General features: G+C 39.9%; 1 protein-coding gene across 4 annotated transcripts in view; it reads right to left on the reverse strand.

The window, feature by feature from the left end:
• The window catches only part of LOC132133251 (zinc finger protein 609-like), a 91,020-nt gene that overhangs the window by 15,656 nt on the left and 59,706 nt on the right, over nt 1-15,658 (reverse strand). For all 4 annotated transcript variants that reach the window (XM_059546048.1, XM_059546049.1, XM_059546050.1 and 1 more), the window contains one exon: nt 10,059-10,272. In XM_059546048.1, coding sequence (XP_059402031.1) covers nt 10,059-10,272 — 214 coding nt within the window. The remainder of the gene's footprint in view (nt 1-10,058; nt 10,273-15,658) is intronic.

Consider the following 15,658-nt stretch of genomic DNA (forward strand, 5'->3'; position numbering starts at 1 on the left):
TTGAAGGAAAATCGGTTTTCTTTTTAACATCCACTGATGCTCCACTCAAGGCTCCCATAGTTCTGAGTGGCTCAACTCTCCCCGCGCGTCTGACAGAGACGTGAAATGAAATTTCAAACATACTGAATTAACTTTATCCGCGTAGAGAAGGTGGAGCGTGTTTCAGTAAGCGCGCAGCGGAGTGAATATGAAATGCTCTGAGCGCAGAGGAGGAGTTGCTGCTTCATTCTGCTCACGGACTCTGCTGCGGAGTGAGAGAGATGATTCACCCGACGAAATAAACACCATGGCAGCACAAGCACTGCATATACATTTATTCGTTTTTTGTTTTAGTCTAATTAGGCTTAAATAATGGGAACTAAATTATACGTGCTTCACGTTTTACTAAAATAAAGGAAATAATTAATAAAACATGCAAGGATGTCTAAATTAGTGTACATACAAAAAATAAAAATTCCCAAGAAGTTATCTGTCAAAATAAAGGACAGGTAATGAATAATTCAATGTTCAAATCTTCAATATTGTTTTATTAAATGAATTTTAAAATATAATATAAATTATATATATTACAAATAATACTGCTCACCTTTCAAATGTGTCAAATCTAAAAATAGGATGTTGCTTAAAGAAAAAATAAGCACAGGCTCAGGCACAGTTTTGATATTTATCCTGCTTGAATTCGTTCTAAGAAATGCACATAACTTCAAAAATACAAAACTTTCGTTTGTGGATATTAAATATTAATAATATTAAATATTTCAACTACAGTGTTTTTCTTTCCTTTTCCCTGACTGAAGCCATCAAATCTAACACATCAGTGAGGCAAAAAAAAAAAAAAAACTCTGAAAACATGCTTGCACGTTTTTATTTTAGTGTAATTTCATAGATTAAAAAAAAAAATGTTTACATGCATCTTAAGGATCCCTAATTGTGAATGTGAGGGGGGCAGCACGATCGTGCTCTGCCTAGAGCGGCATTTGAGCTTGCTCTGGCCCTGGGCTCATGATCAATAAGTTGTATTGGCCTCAATCTGGGGTGCGTTTCCCATACAACGATGCAACTCGCTGGTTTAACTACCATAGTACGATGCATCTTTAAAGAAATCAACTAGCTAGTCACTACTGTTTCCCGAAACCATAGTACCTGTGTCGCAGATCCATCGTTCAATCTACGCTGGTTTGAGCCGTCGTTCTTCTTCTTCTTCGATCTAATGGCAGACGGGAGACATGAGCACATACCGCCACCTTCAGTAATTTGGATTTATTTTATCTTTTCTTCGACTCGAATTACTCTTTTGAAATGATGTTACATAGGATTCGAGTAATAACGAATCATTTATTTGTTCTGCAATACATTATATAGGCCTACACACACGGAGTTAAAAATGTGCTCTTTTCTGATCTCAATGTCAATAATTTCACAATTTCATATACATACTATTTCTTAGGCTATTTAGCTAATACTGATATAGGCTACTTAACCACAATTTAAAAAATATAAATATTTTTTTAACTGTGGTGTACTGTTGTGGACACATGATGCTTATTGTGCTAAATTTTTCCTATTTAAGTCTCCTTGCCATTCTGTCATGTGTTAAAGAAAATTAGCCGAAAACCCCAATTTTCAAAGCATGAAATTGCAGTTCTTTTGGAGGAGGGGGAAAATAATTAAGTCCAGCTATTTTCAAAGCTGCAAAACAGCATTACAAATGCTGACAAAAATAAAATCTGTGCAGAAATGACTCAAAAAAAATTATGCTAGCTATGGATACGAACAAAGCCCAGAAGTCAGGAATAATGGAGGGACTTCGCAATTGTGACAAAACGGAGGGCTACGGCGCGTAAGAGGGAAGCAAACAAGACTGATGGGGTATCAATACAGTTCCTCCTCTCCCTCAGAGGAAGAGACAGTTTTGGCCATCCTGGGGCCTGTTGCAATGGAAGGATCCTTGGAGGTATACATGTGTATAAACCAGGCCTTTGCCTTCAAAGTTCAGGCCTCCAACATCAGGCCCTCCTCCAGTCTGGCCCCCCAGCATCAGGCCCTCTCCAGTCTGGCCCCCCAGCATCAGGCCCTCTCCAGTCTGGCCCCCCAGCATCAGGCCCTCTCCAGTCTGGCCCTTCAACATCAGGCCCTCTCCAGTCTGGCCCCCCAACATCAGGCCCTCTCCAGTCTGGCCCCCCAGCATCAGGCCCTCTCCAGTCTGGCCCTCCAACATCAGGCCCTCTCCAGTCTGGCCCTTCAACATCAGGCCCTCTCCAGTCTGGCCCTCCAACATCAGGCCCTCTCCAGTCTGGCCCTCCAACATCAGGCCCTCTCCAGTCTGGCCCTTCAACATCAGGCCCTCTCCAGTCTGGCCCTTCAACATCAGGCCCTCTCCAGTCTGGCCCTTCAACATCAGGCCCTCTCCAGTCTGGCCCTTCAACATCAGGCCCTCTCCAGTCTGGCCCCCCAGCATCAGGCCCTCTCCAGTCTGGCCCTTCAACATCAGGCCCTCTCCAGTCTGGCCCCCCAGCATCAGGCCCTCTCCAGTCTGGCCCTTCAACATCAGGCCCTCTCCAGTCTGGCCCTCCAACATCAGGCCCTCTCCAGTCTGGCCCTCCAACATCAGGCCCTCTCCAGTCTGGCCCTCCAACATCAGGCCCTCTCCAGTCTGGCCCTTCAACATCAGGCCCTCTCCAGTCTGGCCCTTCAACATCAGGCCCTCTCCAGTCTGGCCCCCCAGCATCAGGCCCTCTCCAGTCTGGCCCTTCAACATCAGGCCCTCTCCAGTCTGGCCCTTCAACATCAGGCCCTCTCCAGTCTGGCCCTCCAACATCAGGCCCTCTCCAGTCTGGCCCTCCAACATCAGGCCCTCTCCAGTCTGGCCCCCCAGCATCAGGCCCTCTCCAGTCTGGCCCTTCAACATCAGGCCCTCTCCAGTCTGGCCCTTCAACATCAGGCCCTCTCCAGTCTGGCCCTCCAACATCAGGCCCTCTCCAGTCTGGCCCTTCAACATTAGGCCCTCTCCAGTCTGGCCCTCCAAAATTAGGCCCTCTCCAGTCTGGCCCTTCAACATCAGGCCCTCTCCAGTCTGGCCCCCCAGCATCAGGCCCTCTCCAGTCTGGCCCTTCAACATCAGGCCCTCTCCAGTCTGGCCCTTCAACATCAGGCCCTCTCCAGTCTGGCCCTTCAACATCAGGCCCTCTCCAGTCTGGCCCTTCAACATCAGGCCCTCTCCAGTCTGGCCCTTCAACATCAGGCCCTCTCCAGTCTGGCCCTTCAACATCAGGCCCTCTCCAGTCTGGCCCCCCAGCATCAGGCCCTCTCCAGTCTGGCCCCCCAGCATCAGGCCCTCTCCAGTCTGGCCCCCCAGCATCAGGCCCTCTCCAGTCTGGCCCTCCAACATCAGGCCCTCTCCAGTCTGGCCCTCCAGCATCAGGCCCTCTCCAGTCTGGCCCTCCAGCATCAGGCCCTCTCCAGTCTGGCCCTCCAACATCAGGCCCTCTCCAGTCTGGCCCTCCAGCATCAGGCCCTCTCCAGTCTGGCCCTCCAACATCAGGCCCTCTCCAGTCTGGCCCTCCAACATCAGGCCCTCTCCAGTCTGGCCCTCCAGCATCAGGCCCTCTCCAGTCTGGCCCTCCAACATCAGGCCCTCTCCAGTCTGGCCCTCCAACATCAGGCCCTCTCCAGTCTGGCCCTTCAACATCAGGCCCTCTCCAGTCTGGCCCTTCAACATCAGGCCCTCTCCAGTCTGGCCCTTCAACATCAGGCCCCCTCTTGCCTGGTCCTCTAACATCAGGCTTCATATCTTCAGAGGGCAATAAGAAGAAACATTGCTTTAAATTCAGTTGTTAGCTACACTCCATTATTATGCTGTTGGAAATTTCTGGAGGTGGTGGGTGATGGCCTGATGGATGGGTGATGGAAGCACACATGACTCTTTTGTGTGGGCCACTTCTGCAGTTTGCAGGTGGCTGAAGAGGAGGCATGACTTTGGTGATAGCTGGCTGTATTGTATTTTTTATTCCTTATTGTGTTTTTTGTTCTGTCGCTGTTATGTTGCACTGCGGAGCTCTGTCACGAAAACAAATTCCTCGTATGTGTGAACATACCTGGCAATAAAGCTCATTCTGATTCTGATTCTGATTCTGATTCTGCTGGGAGACAGGATATCTTCTTCACCCATACCTCCTGTCACCTGTGCAGCATCCAGCCACCATTGCAGTTTAAACCATTTATTTAATCTGACATAACATCTGTTAAATATTTGGTTCATTTGCTGATATGCATTAAATGAACATTTAAAAACACGCACAAAAAAATATATTTTTTTTAAACAGTGTCTATACTGTCTCTCTCTCGCTCGCTCTCTCTCTCTCTCTCTCTCTCTCTCTCTCTCTCTCTCTCTCTCTCTCTCTCTCTCTATATATATATATATATATATATATATATATATATATATATATATATATATATATATATATATATATATATATATATATATATATATATATATATACACGTACATACACAAACACATTTGTAGGGAGTATTCTATTTTATAATTCTGTAAAAACAACAAAATCTCTCACATATTTATACATTTTTGTTACTTTATTTTGCTACATTCATTTACTATAAAATTACTTTGATTTGAGTGTTAACATTTTATATAAGTGAAAACCTCTAACACACTGTTTTACCAATATTGTTATATGACAAATATGTCTTTTGGAATGTTTTTACAAAGGTAACTCACTCGACAAACTCACCGTTTCTTCGCACAAACGAAACGATGCGGCTGTGTTCCAATCGGCAAGATTAATGCTTTCAGAGGGCACTTCGAAGGGAGAATAATTGGGAGGGCCGCGTTGCTATATAGTTTCAAACTGCATTTGTAATAAAAATAAAGAAGGCGAATTAGGTAATAAACTTTAACCACAACTTTAAGTCTTTTAAATCATTAAAAGTGGATGGTGAAATCGTCTAAAGGAATTAGGGCATAGAGTCGATAACTGTGAATCGAACACAGCCCAGGTGCGGCGCAATCAACGACGTCGACACAGCAAACTAACGACGAACTATGCCTCTAACCACAGGTGGAGAGCTGTCGTTCCAACGACACAAGTTTGCGATGAAATTTGCGAATGTTTGTTTGAACTATGGTTTCGGGAAACACCAAATCGTTGAACTACGTTGGTAACGACGGAGCTTGCGACCATAGTTGGCTAACGATGCTTTCGGGAAACGCACCCCTGATTCAGTAAAGTCAAGCTGCAGACAGTGAAGCCTCGAGACCCGTGCGCTGTGAGGCGGGAACAGAGGATTCCGCTTGGTCTTAAAGCCTCCCGCAAACATCCACGATCACAAATAACAATGATTTTCTTAAAATAATGATTAATTATTAATTGATGATTTTTTTATTATCATTATGGTCTTGTGAAAATAATAATATGGGCTGCGAGAAAATTATGAATACAAAGAGTTCTGCTGAGTGCAGGCATGTTTCAGCCCAGTAACACACCGTTCCTCAGAGCCAAAACACAGACCGAGTTCTGTTCAGCTGGAGGGGGTTGGGTTTTGGGTAGTTATTCATGGATGTGGGGGTCGAGATAAAAGTGTGAATTGCTCTTTCATATGGACTTCATATGTGTCTTTATGGGCTTTCACTTGCTGAAGCAGTTTATATACGACTGTAGTTTTGATTATATTAACAGTGCTGGCTCTCTTCGACGAGAGAAATGCAACATTCACACATTACACTATTCCTTTTCGTCTAAATTTAAAAATTATACATTCATTATCATGAAAAATTAAAGTGATGAGACGGCGCCTCCCTGTCATTAATGCACATTAATAATTTTTGCACAAACACTTGAATATGAGCTTCTTATCACGAGTAAAATTCATGCCAACAGCCAACATATTTAGCTTGATCAGAAGGTTGACTGCACGAGTCGAGCGGGATGTTAAGAGTTTGTCTGTTTCTTTTACTGATTATTTTTGGGTTACAGCATGATTTAAACAGATTCACACTCAATCGCTTTTGCAATAATGCGTTCAAACAAATGTAATCTTACAGTGCTACATTATCAGCATGCTATCTGATTTTGAAATCTTGAAGTTAATCGATCTGTTTAGATAAAAAAAACTGACAAAAATATACTGTTATTTTCATCACAAACAAAATTTTCACAGCAGAAAGCAGCAATTAAAGATGTAATGCTTACAATGTTATTAGCTTGGCATGTGATAGGCTATAGGGAAAAAAGTTTACACAAAATAGCTTAAGCCACTTTGAAACTCTCCAGTTATTTTTTTATTATTATTATTTTATATGCTATGTTATGTTTCTGGTATCAGAGCGCGTGGAGGGGAAGTTGTTGCTTCTCACAGACTCTGCTTCGGAGTGAGAGAGATGTTTCACCTGATGAAATGAAGACGACCGCGGGAACACAAGCACAGCACATCCGCCGAAAATCAACCTGCAGCAATGCTCGTTCATCCACTCGCCGAGCTTTACTTTTGTAGGTCGCATCATGGCAGTAAATAATTCGATAATATGACCATGCAGTCAATACAGATATTTAATAAAAACATTAAAACAAGCAGGGCTGTAAAATAAAACAATAAAAAACACACGCCAGATCCACACTGGACACGAGTGGAGCGATCCAACAGAAGACAACAGAACACAGTGATGGATGCACTGGACTCGATCCCCATCAGTGAACTGATGCTCGTTCTGTTTATGATGAAATGTTCTGACACTGCGTTCAGATGATTTGACTACAGTGTGATGTCATCAAGTTTAGAGACACTTTTCGCTGTGGGGCACAGATGACAACTCTCGCGTCCGGTGTAGACACAGACAGTGACTGCTCTATTTACAAACAAGTTCTATAAGAAAAAAATAAAAAATCTAAACCAGTGGCATAAGGAGATGGAAATATAAACTAGAAAAAATATGAACAGGTCCTCCGTCCATGACACTGACTCACTGCGGAGCTGCAGTTTTAATCTGAACAGCTCTTAAAGCGGAGTGGATGGTTAGATGCATGATGGGCTAGTATTAACAAAAATAGCATCTTTCCAGCATTAAGGTAATAACAGTACTGTTTTTTATCATCTTGTTGCAGTTATAAATTTAACTGCTAAATGAATGATAAAGAACTATATTAAAACTTGTTTTGTAAAATTTCTTCGTCATTTGAATATTGATTTAAAAATCGGTTTAAATCATAAATCAGATTTTTTTTTTCTAAAATAAACAGGGATTTTTTTTAGGCTATATGATATTACCCTACTTTAAAAACAAGTAAAGAAGGTTCCCTTTAAAATTACTTTAGTTGTCAATTACTAAAGCTTTTTTTTACATCGTGTGAATGTTGTTGATTATAATGAGAGAACTTGAGTTTAATTGTGAGGACGTTTTATTAATTCTTTAGAGTTTCACAGATTTACTCGTGCTGGTTTAATTTTATTCGTTTCCTGTTTTAGGCAAATTAGGCCTAAATAATGGGATCGACATTATACAGTGCTTCACATTTAAACATGCAACAATTTCTTAATCAGTTTACAGACAAATGTCTTTTTCCCAATAAGTTAATAAGTTAAAGGACAGGTAACGAATAACAAAAATGCATGTTATTTTATTAACCCTCTGGAGTCGATTAATGCGGATACGCGTTATGAGTCATTTTCTCCTGATAACCCCGAAAAGAACTTAAATTACACTTTCAGTTTTAATCGTACAGATAAGAGCAATACATCAATCGAATCTGTAAAGGGTCTACTTTTTTTGGATACAGACATAATAACAACAAAACTTTGTGCACTTATAAAATAAAGATAACAAACAAGGTGTGCTGTCTGCAGCCTTTGTCTGCGCTGATCTTCATTTACAAACACGTCATTAAAACGAACTGTAACTCCGTGAATACTCAACGAAGAGACATGAGAGAGATATCTATAGAAAGCTTGACATTTCTACTTTTAAACTAAACAAGTGCTGCCGAAAACAGATATTCTGTGATAAAGTAATCCTTATGAAAACAACAAAATATATTTATATTGAAAATATAAAATTAAAATAGGCTATAGGCATAATATATGAAAATATTTTGCATATTAATCCATGTAGCCAACCCCCCTAAAATAGGCTACCACTTTTAATGCTCCGATGCAAAGTAAACCACAATTTCTTTTGAATAATATAACGCATAATATAATATAAATAATACTGCATACCTTTTAAATGTGTCAAATCTAAGATATGGTTTAATACCATGTAGATTAGAGAAATATAATCACAGGTTCAAGCACAGGCTTAACATCCTGCTTGAATTCGTTCTAAGAAATGCACATAACTTCATAAGTACCAAATTTTCATCTGTGGATATTAAATATTAAATATTTTAACTACAGTGTTTTTCTTTCAGTTTCCCTGACTGAAGCCATCAAATCTAACACATCAGCGAGGCAAAACTGACGTCTATTAGCGATAATGTGCTTTGATGCGCTTGTTTGATAACTTGTGGTTAAAGCGCCACTCAGTGGTCAAAGGCTGCAAAAGCACTTTATACCGCCGCCGCGGCGGTACGTGTAGCGGTAAAAAGGGCCTTTTGGATGTCTACTTAGTGTAGCACAATTTTTCTTTGTTAGCAAAGCTAATGGAACGAGCGGGCAAAGGTGAAAGTACGAGCTGCGCCGCATCTTTTGACCTTGTCTGAAATTGAAAGGTTAAGCTTTATCAGGTGGAGAAAACAAACTGCAATGTCTGGATTTTGTTTGTTTATAGCACAGACACACACAAAAAAGACTAATGGCTACAGCGACTCAGTCCTGACATGCAGATCTAAACAGTTTGGCACGAGTCCTGGATGAAAACATCAGTTTTATGGGAGAAAAAGCTCTGCGTAATGAGGCAAACAGCACTATTTCAGTCAATCACCAGCTGCAGCTCAAAGCCAAGCTGGAATTAGTGTCCAAGAAGTAAAAGAAAGCAAATGTAAGTGTGTTCTCCCTAGTATGCACTTTACCAGATGGGTAACAAGCACAAAAAAAGGCTTGATTATTTACATACGCACAATATCCTGTGAGCATTTTTTGGGAAACCACATATTAAACATCCTTGCTAGCTGCATAGCATCCTGAGAAATCACACAATCTGTCAGCCAATCAGAAACTAGCCAATCGTAAAAGTCTTTAAGGGGCAGGGCTTTAGTGAAAGGACATGATCTAATTATTTCTGTGTGGCGAAAATTAGGAAAATCCCTAAAATAATTTTCTGCACATTTACGGATTTTGAGTAATCAAAAAAAAAAATTTAATCACGATATGACTTGCTGCAATTGTGTGTTATTTTAGTATTATGGATATACTAGTCTTTGTTAATATTTTGAATTAGATTTTATTATTATATTCAGGGTTATTAGTGTTAACTAAAAACACGCACAAAAAAAAAAAAATCCGTTACTTGACAAATTTTAACTGACACTGAAATATTAAAAAACGTTTTCTAATATATATTTTTTGTTTAATTTGATGTACTAAAATAACAAACTGAAATAAAAACAAATTAAAACTATATAGGCGAAAAAACAAAAACTAGTAAAATTGACAAAAAAAAAACTAAATTACAAAAACTTTAACATTATCTAAACATTACATAAATGTAATGACAAAAACTTTATAAATATATATAAAATCAAACTATTAAAAAAATTATAGTGATACTAAAACAGTTTAAAACACTATTTTTAGTTACTTTTTCATTTTAATTTTAGTTTCAATTTAATTAATTTTTTATTAAATTTATTTAAAAAATTTTGGCAACTAGCTGAAATAAAATGTTTTTAGATTGTAATTTAAATAAAGATTGTTTGTTGTGGTTTTAGTTCATGATAATAAGTGCCATTCACATGATAATAAGTGTTGATTTACACACGAGCAGCTCATGATCCAGTGTTTTCAGTTCTCAGTTTCGCATCTCTGCATCTGTTCTGAGTTTGAGATGCTTACGATGTGCATTTGAAAATACAACATGCCCCAATCATCTTCCCAAGATTTCTTACCGTCCTCGGTTTCCTGCCAGACGATGCCCTCCAGGTTAACACTGGTGCCAGGCTCACAGGGACCCAGACACTCGGGCTCGGTGGACAGAGACACGTCAGAGGTGTTGACCGCTACAGAGCGTGTCCGGACCATGATCTGCTCACACGAGGACGAGATGTCACTGTTGCTGACCGGAGCGAGGAGCTGGAGCGCTGGCGAGACCGGACACTCCATCTGCGCGAGATTACAGAAAGAGTGAAAATAAACTCATAATAGAACAACATCAAAACATTGTAAAATAATGTTTTCATAATCTAAAGAACCTTTATCCATTATGTGTGGAATGCAAAGATTCCATGGATGATAAAGGTTCTCCATGGAACCATTAAAACCAGTAAAGAACCGTTATCTTTAAGAGTCAAGGTCGGTTTAAGAATTCCTCAAACAAAGCACAAAATTAATAAAAATGGAAAAAATTTGGCCAATTTTGGACTCGAGAAACATAATTTAAAAAGAAACCTGAAACTGCATGTCATTAGCTGAACAAAAACAAGAAAACACTGCCGGCCTTGTTCAGCGTTCCCTCCCTTCCCCAGCGAGCGCTCTTGAGTTTACAGTCATGTTACTAAAAATTCACAAGACCACAGTGTTTGCGAGGGAACTGCGGAGTCACGCACTCTAACTCCAGTTCTCAGAGCCGATGCGTCTGACATGAAAGGAAAAACATTGAGACGATATCACTGGAATCCACAGGGCGACTGCGAGCTCTGCTGCAGCTCCTTCTCTCCAGTTGGGTGCCGTCCATTGGCTTCAGCCGGGATTACTGGAGGATTAGACTGAGGGTGTCCCATTCGAACACCTGTCCTCTGTTACTCTACTGTAAGTGCTGTTTACACACACACACACACACCACAAACATCTATACCTGAGGACTATTAAAAAGTCATGTTAAACCCACATGGAAAACCTGATGAGTGTTAAAGAGCTCAATGAGATCCAGTAAAACCAGTGTGGACCTGCAAACAACAACAAAAACCTCTTTAAATCCAATCAAATGACAAATCTTTAATAGACAAAGATGGAGTGCTCACCATCACCTTTTATGACTGAATACATTGCAATGCTTCACAATATCATTAGAAATTCATGATATATCGGTATGATATCGGCCGATATTAGATATCTGTTTAAATTATCTTAAATGCTCAATGTCGGATATACAATAATTATATTACAAATTTATATTTTTATTTTCTATTTTTTAAATTATGTTACATTAGAACATTTTTGATTACTTTAACATCACCTAATGCCATGATTTGTTGGTTACTGGCTTGATGCACAGGCCAGAATTTATTGGATATAATATTAATTAAATATATTTTAACTGTTTAATTCAATTAGTTTATATTTTAAAAATAAAATTTGTAAACACTAAAATCACATCACAACATTAGAATGTACAATACAGGTAAAATTGAGTAAAATTTATTTATGAATAGAATTAGATAATGGCAAAAAAATGTTAAACTTAAAACTAGGGGGAACGATCACGTATGATGAAATATTGAATATCTCTTGATACAGATAAAACTAGTAATAACTGACATTCACATCAAATTAAGTATTATTAACACATTAAAAATGTTATTAGATTTTTATAAAATAAATTATTCAATAATGAAATATTTTGGAATAATTATAATGTAAAATTATTGCAGAATTAACCGTATTTTAATAATCAATCTGGTAGATCCATAAGTATAATAACTTTATTTTAATTGTGCCAAACGTGAGAAAGACAGATAATGTAGGAATGTTTTTAATATATCTATCATGGTTCACTTCACTTGTTCACAGCAAATGGGGAAGACTTTCTGCTTAAGACGAATTGCATGAGATGACAAATGTATTAAAAAAAATGGTTGAGAAGCAGCAATATAGGGCTGCAACTAACGATTATTTTGATAATCGATTAATCTGTCGATTATTTTTACGATTAATCGATTAATCGGTTTATGTACTTATATTTTAGTTTTTTTCCATTTTTCCCCCAAAGTAAATTATTAATAAAGGGTCTTTATAATTCAGCATAGATTTTTAAGAGATTTTAATAATTTTGCATTGTCATATCCTCATCACAAATATACCTGGAGTTGTTTTATTATGTGTTAGTGATCCCTTGTCAAACTCTTCTGCAATCAGAACACTGACCCATACTCTAGCAAATTTCACAAGGAGATTTCAAATAATGTTTTCACCATGGCAGTCCTTAGAGCTCCTAAAGTAGTTTATCATCCCGAACAAAGCTTATTAAGGAATCTTTCAGAACATATTTTCACGAAGAATAAGGATAAAACAGAATAAAATTGCAGTGCGTTGTATTTTATTATTTACTGGGAAACAGCTTTATAGCTTTTGCTGTGAAATTGTAAACAGTCCTTCGAATAAAGTGCCAATGGCATGAAACCTGAATGGAACTCACAATTTAAAGTAAAATCCATCAGAAGGTTGTCCAGAAAAAACGGACACACACAAAAAACCTGCTGTGTGAAAAAGAGCAGTGAATACTTAGAAAAAAAAGTGCATTTCAAATATCTTTAAACATTTACCTCTCTCATTCAGTCATAATTAGGCTGCACGACTGAATTATGAACTGGTAAACGACAAACTGATCACAGAACATGTTTGTAAAGCTTTAAATGTTAACTGTTAAAAAGCAATGTTATCAGCTTTTACGACTAAACATTTGCAAACAACATTGTACTGGAGAATCTGCACAAATAAAAGTCTTAGGGGCCGTTCACAAATCGCGCCTAAAAACGCGTGGAAAACGCTAGGCGCACCGCTTTCTCCTTCTTTCCAAAGCGCTCGGGCAGAAGCGCCCCTGAGGCGTCTGCCTTTGCTAAGCAACCATGACGTGCTCTCTCCTTGAAGACGCAGAAATTTCAGCAAAGGATAAATGGATTTGCAGCTCAAAAAAATCGCTTGCAGTAGCTCTGCTACTAAATTTATTTCAAAATGGGAATCCATATACAGCTATGATCAGCTGTTCCTTTCATCTTGACTGAGCTTTTAACGTTGTTACGGGAAAGGATGAAGCTGATTGGTTAGTTCTTGTCACATGACCCGCGGTGCGCTTGCTGCATTCTGAAAAGTTGAAATGTTTTTAACTCGATGCGGTGCGCACGCGCCTGGAAAAACGGGTGCGTCGCGACCGCTTCGCTTCCATTATGAGCGCGCATACTGCGCGCCTACATTGGAAATAACGAACATGAGCGCGCAAAAGACGCGATATGTGAACGGTCCCTTAAACAGTTCAGTAGTGCAGAGTTTACAGGTTAATCTTCTTTTTTGAAGGCTCAAAATAAAGTACTCCCACATCCTGCTGAATGCTGCAGACGCAGTTCGGGAAGCACGTGACATAAAACGAGGCCAGCTATTGGCTATTCGCTACTTCTCCTGCTGTACTGGCTGAGTAAATCCTCCGGTGGCTCATTACTGCCACACTTTGGTCACCGCAGATTTGAAATATGCACGAAATAAGCCGCTTACGGCAAATAAATTATTTAGCAACGAATCGATGACTAAATTAGTTGACAACTATTTTAATAATCGATTTTAATCGATTAAATCGATTCGTTGTTTCAGCTCTACAGCAATATATCATATGATTGTGTCAACACAGCCTTACGTTCCCAAACCATAAACTGGAGCATATATCTCCTCGGAAAGAGCACCATACGCTAACCATACGCACTAGCCGCTAAACCCAAACAGCCTCTCGAGCAGCACAGCGTGAGGTGGAACTTCTTGCTCTGGAAACAAGACCTAGATTAATACAGAACCTCAGAGGGAGAGACGGTGAGGTTCAACAAAAACAACGTTCGCTTCCTGGCTCGCTCTCCTATTTGTGGTCTGAAGCACACTATTAGTGGTTCTGAGCTCGTTTTCTTTGAGTTTCCCTCCAAGTTTGGCGTACACCAACCCTGCTGTCCGCACACACCCCAGAGATCCTGCGGTTAACACAAGACTGAGTTTTTCAAACAACTGGCACACCAAGCCAAAAAGTAAATCAAGGATGTTTTCCCCCCTCTTTTTTATTTTGAAACTATCATTTAAATCACCATCATAATCTGGGCCGACGACAGGCTTTACTTCTCAAGTACAATTGCGTGAAATGAACACCTCTTCAGGAAAGAAACATGATCTGCTTCTTCAGAGTCAATGGGCGACCCAAGTGAGAGTGACACCTGATAGGACGCTTGTAAAAGGATTCTGGAACCATTTCTTTGCCAATGCAGAAGGACTAGGGGGATCCCGTTTGGGTCTGGAAAGCATCAGGCAACCAGGGAAGAAACCCCTTTCAGCGGTGCAAATGATCTCGCCAAACCCTTTGAGGAGGATGATGAAACTAAGAAGTCTGGGAAGGCAGACTGGAAGAAAGCAATCACCCCCAGTGGTACTAGAACTTCAGATTCTTGGGGAGCTGAAATGTGGCTGAGGAAAATCACATCTGTTAAACATGTCACACATTAACTTGAACTGCAACACGCTGATGGAAATAGCAGATGCCTCGTGCTCAGAGACAAAGTAACGTCTAGCCACAACAGAATGACCGCACAGGTGGGTGTGCGCGATGACAGCAAAATGTTAGAAGGAAAAAAAAAAAACCAAGAACGCCTGCCAAGACAAGCTGCTGCACCTCTGAGATGCACTTTGGGGTTGAAAACACGGGATATTCCTCTCCTGCGATATTTGAGAGCAATGTGGAAATAGCAAATGCAGATTAGTGTAGCAGAATAAAAAGCTTGATACTGACTGGATAAAAACATTAAAAATGCAGCATAAACAAGAATAACACAGTATATTTAACCCTCAATCGGTCCTTGGGGTCTATATGACCCCAATCGACTTTTCATTAGTTAAAAAAAAGGATTCCCTTCATCTCAGAGGATTAAAATTTTGTGACTTTTCCTACATTATCTATCTATACATACACAAAAAAACTGGGCTTGATTCGGTTGTTCTGAAGATGTGTAAAAAAAAAGTTGCTTAATCTGGTCATTGGGGTCAATATGACCCCAATTGAAAATGAATGGGAAATGCAAAAAAACGTGTGTTTTTTCCATTTGTCCCCCCAAAAAATAAAATAAATGCAACATAAATCTGAAAATTTTCACACAGAAATTAAGGCCTGGTACTTGAGCACAAATGCAATGTAGAAAACACATGCTCACACACACACACACAAACACACACACACACAAACACACACAGGTATGCCACAGAGAGCATTTGTATAGAATTTGGCAAATACGATTTGTCAAATAAAATCAGCCACACATGCAGAAAAAAAGATATAAAGGGGTGAGACCTAATGTGCACACACAAACACACACACCTACACAACCACACACACACACACACACACACACACACACACACACACTCAGAAAGAGACGCTCTCCACTCTACACGCTCTCTCTCCCTCTCTCACACTCTCTCACTCACTCACACACACACACACACACACACACACACACACACACACACACACACAAACACAAAAGACACTTACACTCTCACACACACACACACACACACACACACACAAAGA

Source organism: Carassius carassius, chromosome 50, assembly GCF_963082965.1.
Source record: "Carassius carassius chromosome 50, fCarCar2.1, whole genome shotgun sequence".
Lineage (NCBI taxonomy): Eukaryota > Metazoa > Chordata > Actinopteri > Cypriniformes > Cyprinidae > Carassius > Carassius carassius.